Source organism: Xenopus tropicalis, chromosome 3, assembly GCF_000004195.4.
Source record: "Xenopus tropicalis strain Nigerian chromosome 3, UCB_Xtro_10.0, whole genome shotgun sequence".
Taxonomy (NCBI): Eukaryota; Metazoa; Chordata; class Amphibia; order Anura; family Pipidae; genus Xenopus; species Xenopus tropicalis.
In genome coordinates this window covers 111,385,299-111,404,615 of record NC_030679.2, presented here as the reverse complement: position 1 = coordinate 111,404,615, position 19,317 = coordinate 111,385,299, and the positions used below count along the sequence as shown (strand labels likewise).

Below are 19,317 nucleotides of genomic sequence, written 5' to 3'. Positions count from 1 at the left end.
TGAGCAAGTTAGTTCAAGAGATCACTAAACTGACAGATTTCTCTTCCTATTCTCTAGCAAAATAGCTCCAGTAGATATAATAATACACAATAATTAATATGCCATAAATGTGATTTCCCTTTAAACTTACTGTCAAACAATTAACTTTCAACAATGATCTGTATTTATGTTGATGGGAAAACGACAAAACCACATGGTCATGTGATTATCATATACAATTTCGGTATAATGTTTTATACAAGTAAATATTGCAGCTACAACTTGCTGCAGTCATGTTACTAATTATAATATGTCCCACTAGTGTGTTCTAAGTGCATTTGCGTTTTATTTAGGCAGTGATAAGATGAATCCTGTTAATAGCATAAATGTTTGCTAAAAAAACAACCTTCCCATTCCAATGAGCTGCAACATATGGATTTGTATATTTATGGCTTTAGCACTATCTGTAAGGTGTTTGTATGTTCTCCCCATGTCTGCATGGGTAAAGTTGGACTAGGCCCCACTAACCAAGATTCAGTCCCTGCCAGTACTCTCCTGCTGAGCTCCCTCTGGTGACTGGCTGATCAGCAATGTCAATCTAAGAAAACCGAGCAGGGAGTTTTTACCCGGACAGCCCTCTCAAAAACCGGGCTGTCTAGGTCAAAACTGGGCAGATGGCAACCCTAGGCCCATCATGGGGGTGGGGCCTCTGGAGTAGCAGCCCTGGTGGACCCTGCACCCCCCATAGTCTAAACCTGTGCATGGGTTTCCCCCGCCACTCTAAATACATGCTTGTAGGGTAGCTGGCTCATGACAAGATTGACTATAGTGTGTGTATGTAATAAGGTGAGGCCTTAGATTGTAAGTTCTGCTGATAAATGTGTTGGCAGTGCATAAATAAATACTGAAAAATAAATAAAAATAATAAAAAAAGATATTATCAGTTTTTATACTGATAATATCATTTGAAACAACAGTGCCATCTGCTGTTCATTGTGGCTGACTGGATTCAGTTAGTAAAAACTTATTTAGAAAAACAGGAAATTCTTGCGAAATTACTCTACTAAGAAAATTAAATTAATGAACAGAAAACAACGTTGTTTTATATTCATTATATTAACAATATAACATTGCTAATATTTTAAAAAATATAAACCATATGTTTTAAGGGTTAACATTCCAATTACACAGAGGCCCAAACAGCCCCCCCGCCATCTCAATAAACACTGACTGCCCATGGCACATTGCACACATTGCCAGTCCAGACCTGACTTCACATAAATTATTCTGCTTAATTGTAACTTTAAAGGGGACACATTTGGATCGATAAGGTATAATTAGTCCTTCCACTTTGGTAGAGATGTTACCTATATTGTCCTACAGTATCTACCATTCACATCCTTCCTATGTATAACTCTTGGTCTCTCTAGACATATCTAAGTATAGGATACACTGGGCCAGGTTCAGTTTGAGGAGAAAAGTTTATCTCCTAATTCAGTTGCAGATTTTCCCACAGAGCCAGAGGCAATTTAATGAGAAAAACATATCTGTCACATGAAAACTCAAATTGAATCTCACCCATAAGTTTTCACACGATAAACCATAAAATAATAGTTTCTTACTCATTTGAATCTAGGTCATTATGTGTTGCCTAAACTGCAAAATCACAAAGAGGACCTCTCCTGCCTATACGCCCAATTTGCCATTTTAGAGAAAGGGTTCATTGTCCTCTTGTCTTCAACATACTCCTTTATGGTATATCACACCACTGTATATTAGAGGTATCATGGAGTTCAGGAGGAAAGCACATCCATAACTTTATTAGTAGGGATCAGCCTTTCATGCACCTTTACCTTAACTGCAACCACTGTTTGGAATTGTATTTCACACAAGGCCTACTTAGGGAGCACTGGCACACAATTCCTACTGCTTGATCTTAATGTATTTTTAAAGCCTTTTTTCAATATTGTTAATGAAAATATAAATACTCTACAACCAATGAAGAGTACTGCTTTAAGGAAAGAGTAAATCCTCAGGTTACCAAAAAGTGCATTTATAGAGGGATACATAGGGTACATGATTAATGCAGGCTTGTGTGCATTTCAGCCCAGCTCTGCACACTGCATTATTGTACCCCCCCCTGTAACAAACATTATAAATCAGAGCAGGGGTATAGCGGCTTAAGCTTCTTACCACTCCTTACACAAAGCTAATTCAATTCTTGCCTTTTGAGAATATAAACACTGTTCTCTTTCATATACTGCCGCATCCCTGATTGAAAATAAAATGTTATTTCATTCCATTTGTCACCACATGGTGATGCTGTTATATTAGTTATAAAAGGTATTTTTCTATCTTTCTTCCTGAGCTCTTTATTTTAGGAGAATAATTTGTTTATCAGAGTGTTATTTTAATCTAATTTCATTCAGTTTTGTTATCCCATATTTTCTGCACTTTTCAGCACTAACAGCTTGCACTGTTTTAAGAAAATTAGCTTAAATTGTTCTCTCAGGGTTTTTCCATGGTGGCTTTTTTTTTCAAGGGTGGGCGCATGTACCGCAAGAAGATTTGCAGCCCATACACAAAGCATGGGCTGCAGTAGGTAAAACTGAATTTCAGCACTATTTCTCCAGCAGTAGTCTTGTTTACTGTTTACTTCTTTCTTTGGATTAGATGGATTTCTTATACTGCCCAGTTTATTCCCAGTTTCCAAGCTGGTTTTATGCGTTCAGTTTTATGAACAAAATATAGTTAACCCACTTGTCTGTTAATAGTTTTTGTATGAAATATGGTATTTGTTGCATGGAAAACGGAAGCAGTTTGAGCCAGAGAAGGGAAGTGATTTTCAGGTTTTCTGAAACAATTTAAACCAAGATTCTGCAATTCTGAATTGTTCTTACATAGTTACCAGAGTCCATCAAGTTCAAACCTTCAAATAAACCCAGCACACACAACCTATACTTACCAATCTATACACTCACATATATAAACTATATATACAAACATCAATACTAACTGTAGATATTAGTATCCCAATAGCCTTGGATACTATGCTTGTTTAAGAACTTATCCAGGCCCCTCTTATAGGCTAAAAGGGTGGCCTCTGGTGCGTTGATTGTTTTTATGGGAAAAAAGAACATCCCCCATCTGCCTATAATCCCCTCTAATGTACTTGTACAGAGTAATCATGTCCCCTCGCAAGCGCCTCTTTTCCAGAGAAAACAACCCCAACCTCGACAGTCTAACTTCATAGCTTAAATCTTCCATCCCCTTTACCAGTTTAGTTGCACGTCTCTGCACTCTCTCCAGCTCTTAACAAAGTTATCTTGAACATTAGATTGAATATTAGATGGGCAATATACAATATCCCCTTCTGCTAATATTTTCTGAACTAAGAGACACAGTACCATAAATTATTTTTTAGGTTTTAGGTTCAGCAGCTTATAATGTGCAAAGTTGTATTCAAAATGTACACGCAACCACTGTCTCACGAAAAAATACTTAGAACATTATGGGTAGGAAAAATACAAATCAATCCTTATATGGTATTTGCTTCTGCTAAATATGCATTCAACTAGTTTGATTTCATAGTTTGCATACAGACATTAGAATGCAAGCTTCTCTGGTATAAAAGCACATTTAGCAAGAGTATAACTACATAGTGATTTCGCACATTTACCATATCAATACTCCTGACAAACGAGCACCTACATTTTAGGGGTGCTGTGGTACAGTGGTACAAGTCTGATATATTGTATGTGCATTTGTTATCTTTGCATGTCAGTTACATAACTTGAATTACAGATAAAAAAATTGCAGAAACAGTTTAGGATAGATGTGCCCCAGTACGTTGGGGGATTCAGAATAGAGAGATGGCAAGAAAAAATAACATTGCGAAAACAATGTTAAATATATGTGGACATGGACATTGCAGTCCTTATATGACAATCATCAGTAATGCAACTACAAGTGACTGGCCCAGAGCAAAAAAATGCAAAGGGTCCTCTATTTTTCTGCTTTCCCTTCATTAGCCGCTGGCTCATTCTGAAATAAGTACATGATATCGACTGAGATGTGTCTGGAGAATTCCCCTCACTATTTTATTAAAAGCCTACAACATCATATTCAGTCAATATTTTGTTTCTGTACTTAAACATTCTGTATTTAGACTTAAAAGTTCAATGCTCAAGGCAAGGTGTTCAGACTTTCTACTTTCTAGATGTCATCTGAAATCTTTTTTGGTAACCCAATATTTGACCTTGAAGACTGAACTAGGGTCAAGGTGGATGTAAATTAGGAAGCTATTGTGAAAGGAATGCAAGTGTTGGGCATACCAAACAGACTGATTAACTGGGATATCATGTCTTCCTATGTATATCAATAAGTAACAAATGAATTGTTTGGAATGTGTAGCATGTACTCAACACATTGCTGTATCATTATTGTTTCCACCTTATTGTGTAACGCACATGGATAATTTGTTACAGCGCACTACTTAGTATTGTATTCTAAACATAGGTTTCCTTCAATTACGGATATCATTACATTTAAGCAAAGTGCTTAATCAGTTATTCTGGTGTAGACACCAATGGGAAAAGGAGATGAAATGCTGCAATAACCAAGTGCAATCATGAATTTCAGTTGGATAATATGGAGTAAACACTGCTGTATCACGATAGACCAGATGTGATGTTTGAGAAGCTTGCTCATTACAAACAAGATAAAGCAGTGTGTAGTGGCATTTAATATCTGTGCCTAGTCCTTATGTTAATTGTATATTCATCATTTGTTCCTTCTGCGTCATGCATGTTCATTTTGTGCCTGTGGTGATGCATGCAGACAAGTACAAAATATTAACTGTTTGGTTTATCCAATACTATAGATGAAGTTGGTGCAAAAACAGTACTCTCAAGTGTTTTGTGTAGCATTTCAAAGCTAGATAGGAAGCTCTGCTCATGAAAAAATTGTCTCTGAAAATGTGTAAAATTACAAGTGTTTCCAAAGGTTTGTGTTTCTACTTTATAATAGGTTGTACTAAGAACAGGCGCAGTGTACATATTTCCAGCAATTTAATAAAAAAGTGGTATGAAGGAGAAAATGTATAGGTTTTTAGGCACTGATTTGTCCAAATCTTAATTCCTGTTAAAGCAGACTGCTGCCTCACACTGACATGCATTTAATTGCATAGATTTGAGAGATTCAAGCCCTGATTCATTACAAATTGATCTGAACTGTGCAGCTGTAACATGTTTCATTGGCTCATCTTGGTAAAATAGTTAATACCACTTTAGAACTAAACATCCATAAAGCTGGCTATATATACTGTACATACACAGAATAAGGATTGCTATGGAAATGTGAAAATATCGCATGGCTGTCTGTAAATGTATTGCCTCTTAAAATGTGGCCTATCAAAATGCTAATGCAATGGATAAACCATATTGAGGTATGTGTAAACGTTATTGCTTTGGTCAAGAATGGCTCTAGGCAGCACTCTACACACTTCTGCTGAGAGATCAGACATATCTGCCTGTGATAGGGTATGCTGGATCAGTGTAATATGGGGATCACTATATGAGGCTAAATTGGCTTCTTTGCTTTCTTGGTGCCATAAAGGCATTATCGTAGCCTTATTACTTGCCTCTAGCAGAGTATCCTCCCAGAAGAGTAGTGCTATGGGAAAATTGTCCATTACTTGTTTTTTAAGATCTTTTTACAGGTGCCATACTTTTTGGCTTCTTTCTTAGAATGAAGTGTTATTACATAGGCAATATAAAATTTGTAGCCAGTCTACCCATATTTCCCAAGTGTACGCTTTACACAGAAACAGATTATTGCCAGTTTGCTCATGTAACACAGCACAGGATTCATTAAGTCAAAATAATATTGTGTGAGCTTGTATAAGGTTGCTTAAGACAACTAACCTTGAACTAGATAAATTATTGATTATACTTTTTCCCCCTAGAATCGAATGGAAGAAGAGCTGTCAACAGGGGTTATGTAAACAGTCTCCTGCAGTTCTACAAAGACTGGCATCTCTGTGATTCATCTAACCGCTACATACATATTCGGAGAGGTCTTATACGGTGCCTAAAGCACATAACCAATATCCGGTCTGGCAGAGAAGCCTTCCGGCAGGCCAAGGGCATGGAAATTGTCTTCTCTACAACACAAGTAAATGGAAAATTAGGATTTAATATCACTAGGTTTTTTTGTAACAGTACTTGTAAGGCTATTTTTTCCTGTAGATTGACCTTTTCTTTGTCTGAAGTTCTTAGCCATTTGACAGCAGCAAGACACTTTGAAATCTCCTTAACAGCCTTCATGTTCTCAGACATTTGCTAAGATTTTCTTTTTCTTTAAATTCTCTCTTTGATATGTTGGCAGCAACATGCTATTTGCTTGTTATATACAGTGTTTAGATAGAAAACACAGCAAGCATTGCAGTATATGGTATTTCCAATGGAAACATAGCATGTATAGGGTAAAGTACTATGAACAGCACAGACATTTTCATAGTTTATCTTTTTTATTACACTGACAGCTCAATGTAGAGTTTTTTGTGGGCACAATTAATACCTGTCCAGTGGATTTAACAGTCTATTAGATTGCAATCTATTACACTGTCTTCTCTTGAGTCTGGGATGGATTGTATCAGTGATATATACGAACATGGTACATTTCCTGTCATCACTATTTATAATGAACTTATGATTAAAATAGGGAGTAGCGAAATTGCTTGCAAAAGGAATTACTTGAGCTCAACTGTTTCGCTGAATAAACTGATTACTTAAGACTGCACAGAGGCACAGATTACACAATAGGTCAGATATCACAATGAGTATTTTGTAGCATTTCACATGCAGAATTACCAGTACCATCAGTTTATTGCAAAGTATTGTAAGAAATATACTTTTTTCCCCATTTGGAATCTCCCCCCAACATAGGGTTACCAATTTAGGTAAGTAGTGTCTCATCTGTAGTCCTTCAGCTGTCAAAACTGTCACTATTTGACTTTTCTATGGATTTGCAGTTTCCAAGCATAGATTTGAATAACTGCTGTAGGGCTCTTTACAGCTATTTCTACCTACCAATACCCTTCTTGCCAACAGTTATTGATAGCATTCACCACCATGTCTCTTTCATATTGCTATTATTTTAGACAAGGTAGATAATGTCATCAAACTAAACGAATGCTTCCATGCTAAGTCCAGCTTCTCTCTTTATTCTATCTTCTATCTAACATGACTCTCCTACAGTCTCCCATGCGATTGCTTCTTGTCCTTGTTCTCTTGCTTCTATAGAATTTTTCTCAACTCCCTCTTTAGTCTCTTCTTGCCTTTTTTAACTGTATTTATTGTTTGTTGTAGGCAACTATTTTTTACCATATGCCCCCCCCCCCAAAAAAAATAAATTACTTTGCTTCTTTTGTTTCCCTGTTAGGAATGTCTGCAATGCAACAGCTTGGACTCCCTAGTGAATGCTGCAATTCAAGTTTTGAGAAAGTGTTGCCCAAAATGTCCTCTACCATTGTCCGTTATAAAAAGTTCCTATACATTTCATATACCTGGAATTACAGATATATCTGCTCCCCCAAAGTCATATCCACAGGAAGGTGTGTATTTTTATTAAAAAAACAACAACAGGTTACAGGGGTAAAGGGACATGCTAAAAACCAAGCCTGTATGCATAAAGGCTTAATAATGTATTCACGGGTCTTGCAAGTGCAGAAGAAAAAATAGACACAAGTGTGTAGGTTGCCAAGTAAGAAGAGGCTTCAGAATATTATTCTGCACTTCAAAGCAGCTGCTTCTATTTCCAGAAGTGGAACAGAGTTAAAATATTTGAAGGGCAACATTTTGGTAAGGCTCTCACGTAATTCGATCATGGAAGCATTTATGCTATTGATGCAAATTATTCTAATTAGTCTGGGAACACTTGGGCTGTTATCCAGCCTCTAGGAACATATGGTAGGCTTTTGAAGATTTTAAAGGGAAACAAACAGTATCTACAATCTATCTATTGTCTCTTGAATTGTAACTAAAGGTATTTGTATATAGCTGATTGAGTCCACAGGATATTTGGTTGCATCAGATAAGCGATTTCAAGCGATTACAACTGTTCTCTGCGAGTAGAAAAGTTTAGCAACCTGGCACCCTTGCATATGATACAGTAAAAATATATTAAGAATACATTTTCTAAGCACAGAAAGAGCTATAATAATTAGTGATATTTTCTATTTTTTTAAATGTCTCCTAACTTATAGATGAATCCGAAGATGAAGAAGAAACAGAAATGGAAGGGATCAATAGAAATGAGGTTTTAGACAAAGAAGAAGTATGTGTTTTCATGGAAGATTGACTAAATATAAAATTCAAGGGCACAGCTAATAGGAACAGAAACATGTGATGTGTGCAGTATTATTTACTATTTCCCACTGAACTGAAACCCAGACTGTCTGACCTTTCTCTTTTGTTTTCCATTACTACACTCTGTAGCAAGGGTTTATGTAAGTCAGGCTGCGGTGCAAATTCTGACAGGTTGTACAGGAAAGCAAACTTGTATAGGATTATATTTGCATTCATAACTCCTCCGACCTCATGGACTGATAATGGAAAGAAAAGATAAATAAAATTGTAAAGGTATAAAAAAAAAATAAGTAAAATCGCTGAGCTTAAATTAAAGGAGGACTCCACTCATTTTTTGGAATGTAAATGAAAGACGTATAAGAAAGTATAATGTCAAGCAATTTCTATATACAGGTATATCACTATATATCTATACATATATATAAATATATACTATAAAACTTGACAATATAAATATATAAATTAGTCCTAGTATGCCAGCACTCAATTCTCAATATTCTGTGAGGTGCACAACCAAAATACATGTAGTTACATGTAGTTAAAAAAAAAAAGGTGCTGATCCATCTCGATTAACTATATATATATATATATAAAACTAGAAAGAATATGCCGCACACTCAGGTCTTAGATGCAAAAAACAAAAAAATGTTTATTTGATCCAAATAAACATTTTTTTGTTTTTTGCATCTAAGACCTGAGTGTGCGGCATATTCTTTCCAGTTTTGTATGCACACTTTATACTGCACCCAGGCAAATTATTACTTCGTTATATGTGAGTGCCTGCTTCAACCTGTTCCTATATATATATATATATATATATATAAAGCATTGTAGGTTTCATACTATTCCTCCTACTGCTTGTTTTGTCTGCCTTGGAACATTGTGTTGGTGGTTGGCTCTCTTCCAACCAAGGCTAATTCCCACAATGCCTTGCATGTTCTGTAACTGACAGACCTGAGAATAAAATAACAGTGTTAAGTCATTGTAGGAAATAGAAAAAAAGGAGTCTTAGCTGGAGGACAGTTTTTTCTGTTACAGTGGACGGTAGCAAGGGAATTGCAAAGAACAAAAATATAGTTTCAGTAGCAATTTACATTATATATATATATATATGCACAAAAAAATTGGAAAGGATCCCTATGAATGGAATACACTCCCTGCATGTCTGATCTCTAGTTAACAGAAGCTGGCTGTATGTGTATTGATATGCTCAGGATGTTTGGCTAATTACATCTACTAAGTAGCCATCATTGTATCTGGAGGGCAGTTTTAACAGATAGCCCTGCAAGCCCACAGACACATAGACCTGGCAATGCCTTCCATTGGCACATGTTTTTGGGCAGCACATGCGCTGCAATCTACTTGCTAGATTTTTCTTTCGATTTAACCATCCGCATTTGTGACCTAAGAATGCATACAATTAAAATTCTAAATAGTAATAATAAATTCTTGCATCCCAGTTAAAAATGGTCTGCTTTTTCCACCCAAATAGTAAAATATGATAAAATATATTATATTGAAATAAAATACAGGTATCGGACCCCTTATCCGGAAACCATTATACAGAAAGTTCCGAATTACAGAAAGGCCATCTCCCATAGACACCATTTTAATCAAATAATTTACATTTTTAAAAATGGTTTCCTTTTTCTCTCTCATAATAAAAGAGTACCTTGTACTTGATCCTAACTAAGATATAATTAATCCTTATTGGAGCCAAAACAATCCTATTGGGTTTAATTACTGTTAAAATAATTTTATTAGCAGACTTAAGGTAGAAGATCCGAATTATGGAAAGACCCCTTATCCATAAAACCCAGGTCCCAAGCATTCTGGATAACGGGTCCCATACCTGTATATGATAAAATATGTAATAAAATAAAGTCCCATGATAAAATAGGAACTTTTTAAAGAAATGACTGACAGACATTCAGGTTATTTCTAAAAAGGGAATGATAGCCTTCCAACATGAAAGGATTACTAACCAGTTAATTTAGTAGAATCCCTTTTCTACTGGCAAATATTTTATAAAACAGACTGGAATGAATGGAATTGAATTCATTTGAAATATATTTCCTCTTCATAATCTTTATCACATTCTCTGCTCTTCTTCAACTTTACTTATGCTCTCATCCTTTCTTGTCTCCTCATTGGACTTTTCACCTCTGAAGTTTATGGTTATTTCAGCTGTTGGACCATGTTATCCTCTTCTAAATATTTGTCTTTTGCCTTCTAAAAATATGTCTCCTATCCATTCCAGATAAACTACAAATCCTCTTTTCCTCCGAGGTGACTAACTCTGCTGCTCTTTCATTGCTTCCCTGCTTCCCTCTGTTCACTTAGCATTCCCTTCTAACCACTCCACATTCCAACAGCTGTCTTCTGGCTAAGATTATATTCTTCCCTCTCTTTTGTTAATGTCCCATTACATCTACATTCAATAAAGTCTCAAAAATCACCTAAAGTTAACGTCACATCGGGTTCTCCTTTTACTTAAGTCTGTCTGCATTATTAGAATGTATTATTATTAGTATTTCCCACTCCTCTTTAAGTTTGATACAGTTCTTATCAGCTAAAGCAACTAACCAGAAGGTAGAATTTACTGGTCACATTTTTAAAACTTAACATAAATTGTGATAAGCAAATCTGTCCCATTTCTGTGAATTATTTGTAAAACCAAAGAAAAATTCATTAAATGGCAAAAATTTTGGGAAATACATTAAAATCAATGACCACTTTTTTCCATACAAAAGCATCGGAGTTAATAGCTGTATTTTTTACACAAATGTATTGAGGTCAATGGACATTTTTGGCACCAAAAATGCATTGGAGCCAATAGGCATTTTTTTGGTGCATTTTTACATGAGAAAAAATTTCACGCTGGAATTTTTTTGCATTTTTGTGTAAAAATGTGCTGACAGTGAAATGCAGGATATCACTGTCAATCCATGCCTGGCCAAAATATATTTAGCTCATCTCTTGATATTAATGATTTTTCAAGGTCACTAAAATGTTAACCTTGCTTACAATTGCTTTAACATTTGTGAACTGTATCAGTTCAGGAAAGCCTGCTTATGGTAAACTGTTACTGCCCTGGTATGGAAGTCACCTAAGGCTGAATGAAGCCCTCAGGCCTCCAGACTGATGCCCTGATTTATCACGTCAAAGCTGCCCCATATAATTGTGAAATATTGGTCACATTCCCCTGCTGATAGCAATACCAGGTACACAATAAGCACCTACAGTAGATCAAGCCACTCAAAAAATGTGCAGTGCCCTTTAACAAATCTGGCCCAAATGCATAAGGTGCAACATTTCTAACAAAATGCTTTGTTGGCTTTAGCAGTTAATATTTTCATATTGTTCTAATTTTATTTCGGCAACATCTAATACTTGCAGAAGTAGTTCATTACTTCATCTAATATCAAATGCCGGTACGGCATGACCTCTATGTCACTTGACATTCACTCCTAACTTTTATTTTCTATGCCGCTGTAAATGTAGCACATTTTAAAGAACATTATGTCTTTGTATTTTTCAATTTAGCTTGTGCACTGCAGATGAAATAGAATTGACACTGGCAGAAAGAACCAATGTATTGGAAAATAAAGAGGCAGCCAATAAATAGAGATGCAAGCTCTGACAACAGGGAGCCGTGGGCTTATTCCCATGTTCCAAATGGATTCAAAAGCTTTTTAGGGAACAGTAAAAGAACCAGCCCAATTAAAGTTTTAAGATACTATATAAAAATGTTTACACAGCAAAGTCATGTTAAAAGTGTTATAGTTTTTACAACATCCTTTTTTTTCCTCCCTGTTATGCAGGATGATGACTTGGAAACTGATCTGAATAAACTGAAGTCAAGGCCTAAAGCAGATCGAGATGAAAAGGAACTTGAACATTATAAGATTTTTTTCCCTGAACGCTACCTAGATTTACAGGTGCGATATATAACTTTTATTTGTGAATATGAATAGTCTTATAGAAATGATCATAACATGTTTTTTTGAGTCATAGCCAACTGGAAAAAACAAAGAACTAATATATTATAGAGGCAGTGCAGATGTGAGAGCCATATAACCACTTTGGGAAAGAAATAGGGTGTATTAGAAAAAACAATAGTCTAGACTACAGAAAAAATAATCCAGACCACCAGATAATAGATGACCCTTTAAAGCCTGACAATGCTCTTAAGCATATTTTTGAGTTATTTTACCCAGAGTACCCAAATGTCTGCTATGGTTGCGGAGATAGGAAGACCACTTCCTTTGACTGTTTTATCCAGCAGTGATTGTTTAACTGAAACCATCACACGTGTCTTAAAACAAGACAAACCTATGTACTCAGGATTGAACTGCCAAAGCCAGAACCTAGCTTTACTTACCTTATCAACTGGCATGGAACAAGTAAGAGTTATACCCTTTACATGTGGCAGTAACATGTTATCTTCTCTTTGTCATATGAGATAAGATTCATCAAATTTAGGATATTGCAATTAAGTCCCAACATATATAAACACAGATCTGTGAGACAAACTTACTAATAAAAGAAATTCTTTTGTTGGTCTGTGAGTGATGAAAGAATGGCTCTGTGACATGTAAAGAATATTCTGTAACAACTCCTTGTAAATCTAGAATAAGCAGGAGTATGAGTAACATATGTATTAGTTGGCAGAAAGATCTTATATTTTGTTTGTAAAATGAATGTGCATGCATGCATGGTGAGCAGAATATAGTTGTCAGTGATTTACCACAGGGCTGGATTATCCCTTTATTTATCACCTGAAAATTAGGAGATGTTTTTTCATTTAATTGAACCTGGCCCTATTTATCCTTATTTTACTAATGACAGCAGATTCTAAGCAATGTTACTTGATTTGCAACTGTCTTGAATGAGTAGTGATGTGCCGTATAAAAAGCAACACAAGCAATTCTTTCCTGCACCACTTTTAAAACCGAGTTATAAATATACCCCTAATATTTGCATGTGCAAGGTGCAATTTAAATTATGAAAAATAACCATTGTTTACCTTAAAAGGAACAGTAACACCAAAATTATTGTTTTTATATGCATTCAAATATAATACCATGCACTGGTAAAAAGCTTGTGTGTTTACTAATAAAGTTTATATAAATAAGGTGCTGTGTAGCCCTGGGAAAGTCATTTAAGCAGACAAGGGGCAAAAAGGCACGCATTTATATATGGCAGATTATAGACAAACTCTGTAGAATATAATGGGTTTAGTTCTCACATAGCAAGATAAACATGGGTCAAATGGCATTTATGGCTCTACAGAACTACAGAGGGAAAACCTCATATAAAATATAACATTTGCTGCTGTAAAATAATTAATTTGTAGATAGTTGATGAACAAACACAAACTGAAAATATAAATAAAATATTTTCACAATGTAATGTTACTAATGCCTTCAAGGTATTCAGTTTTGAATATACTGTAGTATATACAGGTCCTTTTCAAAAAATTAGCATATTGTGATAAAGTTCATTATTTTCTGTAATGTACTGATAAACATTAGACTTTCATATATTTTAGATTCATTACACACAACTGAAGTAGTTCAAGCCTTTTCTTGTTTTAATATTGATGATTGTGGCATATAGCTCATGAAAACCCAAAATTCCTATCTCAAAAAATTAGCATATCATGAAAAGGTTCTCTAAACGAGCTATTAAGCTAATCATCTGAATCAACAAATTAACTCTAAAAACCTGCAAAAGATTCCTGAGGCTTTTAAAAACTCCCAGCCTGGTTCATTACTCAAAACCGCAATCATGGGTAAGACTGCCGACCTGACTGCTGTCCAGAAGGCCATCATTGACACCCTCAAGCAAGAGGGTAAGACACAAAAAGAAATTTCTGAACAAATAGGCTGTTCCCAGAGTGCTGTATCAAGGCACCTCAGTGGGAAGTCTGTGGGAAGGAAAAAGTGTGGCAGAAAACGCTGCACAACGAGAAGAGGTGACTGGGCCCTGAGGAAGATTGTGGAGAAGGACCGATTCCAGACCTTGGGGGACCTGCGGAAGCAGTGGACTGAGTCTGGAGTAGAAACATCCAGAGCCACCGTGTACAGGCGCGTGCAGGAAATGGGCTACAGGTGCTGCATTCCCCAGGTCAAGCCACTTTTGAACCAGAAACAGCGGCAGAAGCGCCTGACCTGGGCTACAGAGAAGTAGCACTGGACTGTTGCTCAGTGGTCCAAGTATGTCATTCGGAAATCAAGGTGCCAGAGTCTGGAGGAAGACTGGGGAGAGGGAAATGCCAAAATGCCTGAAGTCCAGTGTCAAGTACCCACAGTCAGTGATGGTCTGGGGTGCCATGTCAGCTGCTGGTGTTGGTCCACTGTGTTTTATCAAGGGCAGGGTCAATGCAGCTAGCTATCAGGAGATTTTGGAGCACTTCATGCTTCCATCTGCTGAAAAGCTTTATGGAGATGAAGATTTCATTTTTCAGCATGACCTGGCACCTGCTCACAGTGCCAAAACCACTGGTAAATGGTTTACTGACCATAGTATTACTGTGCTCAATTGGCCTGCCAACTCTCCTGACCTGAACCCCATAGAGAATCTGTGGGATATTGTGAAGAGGAAGTTGAGAGACACAAGACCCAACACTCTGGATGAGCTTAAGGCCGCTATTGAAGCATCCTGGGCCTCCATAACACCTGAGCAGTGCCACAGGCTGATTGCCTCCATGCCACGCCGCATTGAAGCAGTCATTTCTGCAAAAGGATTCCCGACCAAGTATTGAGTGCATAACTGAACATAATTATTTGAAGGTTGACTTTTTTTGTATTAAAAACACTTTTCTTTTATTGGGCGGATGAAATATGCTAATTTTTTGAGAATTTTGGGTTTTCATGAGCTGTATGCCACAATCATCAATATTAAAACAAGAAAAGGCTTGAACTACTTCAGTTGTGTGTAATGAATCTAAAATATATGAAAGTCTAATGTTTATCAGTACATTACAGAAAATAATGAACTTTATCACAATATGCTAATTTTTTGAAAAGGACCTGTAGTTCTTTAAATTTGTCTAAATCTTTAGAAACTGATTTAGTATTTATAAATAAAAAGAGATATGGTTCAAAATAATGGCCAGACCATATTCTCTATTATCAAGCTTCCACAGAAGTGTTGAGAGTTTCAGATTTTCTAAATTATACAGTAATCCTGATGCTACTGTACAGTACTCTGTGCCACAAAGTATTTTAACGAATTGAACTTTTTTTTTTTTCTTTTTTTTGGAACTTCTTTTTCTTTTAGATTGAAAGTCAATGACCTTGGCATCCCATTTATTACTAAAATGATTTTTTTGTCCTTTTCTAATATTTTTTGACTCTCTTCAATTATTAGCATCATTAAAGTAACTAAATCACAACTAAGTTATATGGGGAAATACGATTGAATGTAGTGCCAATTCTGCCTTTACAAAGTCTACAACTAAATTCTAAAACCTCATCATAAGCATGACTTGTAAGCATAGTAGGCAAGATACAAACCATCATATTAAGAGTTGTTGATTGTGCCAATGCAGTAATATAGCAGTTTACCACTTATTTAATAAAAGTTCAGTGAATAGGACTTATTTTTTGCCTATTTGTAAAAAAAAAAAAGAAATAGCTGTTTTTTTGTTATATAAACGATGAACGAATCTGTCCCGTTTCGCTTCGCTGAAAAATTCGTGAAACTAGAGAAAAATTCACAAAAGGGCAAAAAATTTGACCAACGTGGTGTCACATTAATTTTTTATGCAACCTCAACTATTTTGCCATGACCACAACTTTTTTGATGTGCAACAAATCTTTTTGCACAAATTTTCGCAGAAGTTTGGCGAAACAACTCGGCAATGGCGAAATGCAAAAATTCACTGTGAATCCCTTCCTGGCAAAAAAATTAGCCTATCACTAGTTACATATTACACTAAGCACCGAGCAACTGGGAAGAGGAGAAGGCTAACTCAAAATACTAGTCCACGGTTAAATGAACGCCTCTTTATTTCAAAGTTTGCCGATGGGGGGCTCATTTACAAACCATCGATTTTTTATTTTAAACTTGCCGAGTTCACCTAGAAGTCGATAGCAAAGGTCCCTTCCCTTTAAGTTCTATCTTTTGCTTTGACAAAGTCGGGATTTTCGCAGTGACAATTCGAAAAAGTTAATTTTTTTCCGACTTTTCTCGCAGCAACTTTTGCTTGTGATTTTTTTTTAGTAAAGATTACACATGAGAAGGAAAACTAATTAAGTCTAATTTGAAAATAAAAAAGATGAGAAATTATGGAGCTTTAGTAATTCTGACCTTAGGAGATGCTTAAAGAAAATCTATACCTTTGCTCAGCAATTTTTTGTTGCAGCAAATATTTGCAGCAGTTTCATGAAATGGGCAATGGCAAAATGCAGAATTTTACAGCGAATCCATGCCTGGCCAAAAATCCACTCATCACTAGCTATCCAATGGCAGATAGTGCTAGAAATTTTTTTTTTTTTATGAAAATGGCTTTTCTTTTACATGCTATATTTTTATAGAGGCTTGCAATGTTCAGGGCTATAGTTTCACTTTAACCTTCAGTTAAAGGGCCAGTAACACCCAGCTGATATGCTATTTATTTTTGTCCAGTACATGGTTTAATGTTTTCTTTGAAACAGAAGTCCCAGTCTAACTGGTGCATGTTTTTTATGAGCTTTGTTAGGGTCAGCCATCTTTGTAACTGTTGTATAAATAAAGCCCACCTAATATAGAGATTAGGATAAAGCCTTAGATGAGATTTACATTCGTGAACTGTGCAATCTCCAAGCATGATGTTTCTCATTGTAAATGTAAGTGAGGTCTTACACAGCATGATTATCATGCCATAGGAATGTGCTATGTTACGTATACTGTCATTCCCAATGATCCATCTGTCGTTCAGCTACAATTAAAGCTTAGTGTTACTTGTTGCAAGGATGTGTCACAACAAGATCATCAGTTTATTCTCGCATGCATTTAGTCACTATTCTCTTCCTAATTGTATCCCAGTATATCCCACGGGAGAGCAACCTACAAACAGTATCTGCTCTATAGCTAGTAGTTTTAGCAGTTGTTTTCTTTAATACTGCGTGTATTTTCAGTAAATGTATTCTTCATTTTCTCAGAAGATCCTAAGTTATAAAATGAGAAGCTTATTCAAAATCACTATCTTCTTAAGATATGCATTACAGGTGGTAGAAGGCATGATATATTGCATTGCACCTTTAATATAAAAGATGTTTTTCTTACTAAATTATTCTTCTGGCATTGAGTAATGCACTTGTTCAGATCATTTATTACAACAATCTTTATTTTCAACGCCTTTAGCACTGTAATATTTCTCCGCACCAGAATATCTTTGTACATAAATGTACACTGATGTTAAACAGCAGCAATATCCCAGAAGTCTACCCAGTTTGAGAGGTGATACACATCTGATGCCACTAGAACTAAAGGGGGTCTTTTACCTTAGCAAACCTGTTAGTAAATCCATAGGATATGAATGCAAGATGATTATCTTTTCACCAATAAAATTCAGGGTGGAATGTACCTGTCATTTGTTTCCTAATGCATGTTTTAGTATATTGATTTTCTCTGTCTTGTTTATTAATTATAACATGCATTAACTGATCTGTTTAGCTACTAACCTCTTCTGATGATTCCCTCCTATTTATGTCTTTAACCTTCCCATGGATTTGTGTTTATAACATAACACAATGGGTTTCCAGCACACTTGTTTATTACAGGGTGCACGCAGCATCATATGTTCACCTCCACATACTTTCAGACTTCAATATATCGAAATTTCAGCACTCCCATTTCATATTCATAAAAAGCTTTGTTAGCTTCAGAAAAGACCAGGAGGTCCGAAACATTGTTGTGTCTGTGCTATATGTAAAATAAAGGCGGTTTTATGAATATGATTTTGATATTGATTTATAACATAACACCAAAGTAAGACATCTGAAGAGGTTCTGTTCCTCTAATCTAAAGGGGTGGATTCTGGTGTGTTGATCCTTTTTATGGTAAAATGATGCCCACTATCTGTATATAATCCCCTATAATGTACTTGTAAGAAGTAATTATGTCCCCTCACAAGCACCTTTTCTCTAGAGAAAACAACCCCAGCCTTGACAGTGTAGCCTTCTAGTTAAAATCCTCCATCCTTTCTAATAGTTTAGTTGCACATCTCTGCACTCTCTCCAGCTCGTTCATCTCCTTCTTGAAGGACTGGAGCTCAAAACTGGAAAAACATTGGATACTCAAGGTGAGGCCTTACTAGAGACAGAGACTAGAGACTAGAGACTAGAGGCAAATCTATGTTTTCATTTCTTAAGTTAAAGCCCTTTTTTATGCAAGACAGCACTTTATTTGCTGTAGTAGCCATAGAATGACACTGCCTGGAATTAGACAACTTGTTATCTGGCAGCATCCTGCATGGAAAATAGTTAAGCATAATTTGGTATCATCAACAAACATAGAAACACTTTCAATGCCCACCTCCATGTCAGTAATAAACAAATTAAAAGGCAAAGGGCCAAGAACAGACCCCATGAGGTTCTCCACTAACAACGCCAGTCCAATTAGAATATATTCTAATTAGATTACCTCCACTCTTCGTAATCTATCCAGTTATGTATCCAAGTACAAATATTATATTCCATGCCAATATTACTTTTTAACCAGTAACTTTCTGTGCGGTACTGTATAAAATGCTTTAGCAAAATCAAAGTAGATGACATCCACTGCATCCCAGAGTCAAGGTTCCTACTCACCTCCTCATAAAAGGTGATTTAATTAATCAAGATCTGTTACACATAAAAAAAAAATGCTGGCACAAAACTCATAGAATTGTGATTTCTAATGTAGTCAAGCCAACTATAGGTGAGAGAAATCTAAAAAAAATGGCAAAGCCCAAAAAACTGAAGAAAAAGTAGAAGTA

The 19,317-nt window shown here is 35.9% G+C and overlaps 1 protein-coding gene across 1 annotated transcript in view; it reads left to right on the top strand.

Moving 5' to 3' along the window:
* Nucleotides 1-19,317, top strand: part of agbl1 (ATP/GTP binding protein-like 1) — a 247,638-nt gene that overhangs the window by 39,347 nt on the left and 188,974 nt on the right. The window contains exons 7-10 of the mRNA XM_002933316.4: nt 5,945-6,153; nt 7,423-7,594; nt 8,246-8,316; nt 12,173-12,289. Coding sequence (XP_002933362.2) covers nt 5,945-6,153; nt 7,423-7,594; nt 8,246-8,316; nt 12,173-12,289 — 569 coding nt within the window. The remainder of the gene's footprint in view (nt 1-5,944; nt 6,154-7,422; nt 7,595-8,245; nt 8,317-12,172; nt 12,290-19,317) is intronic.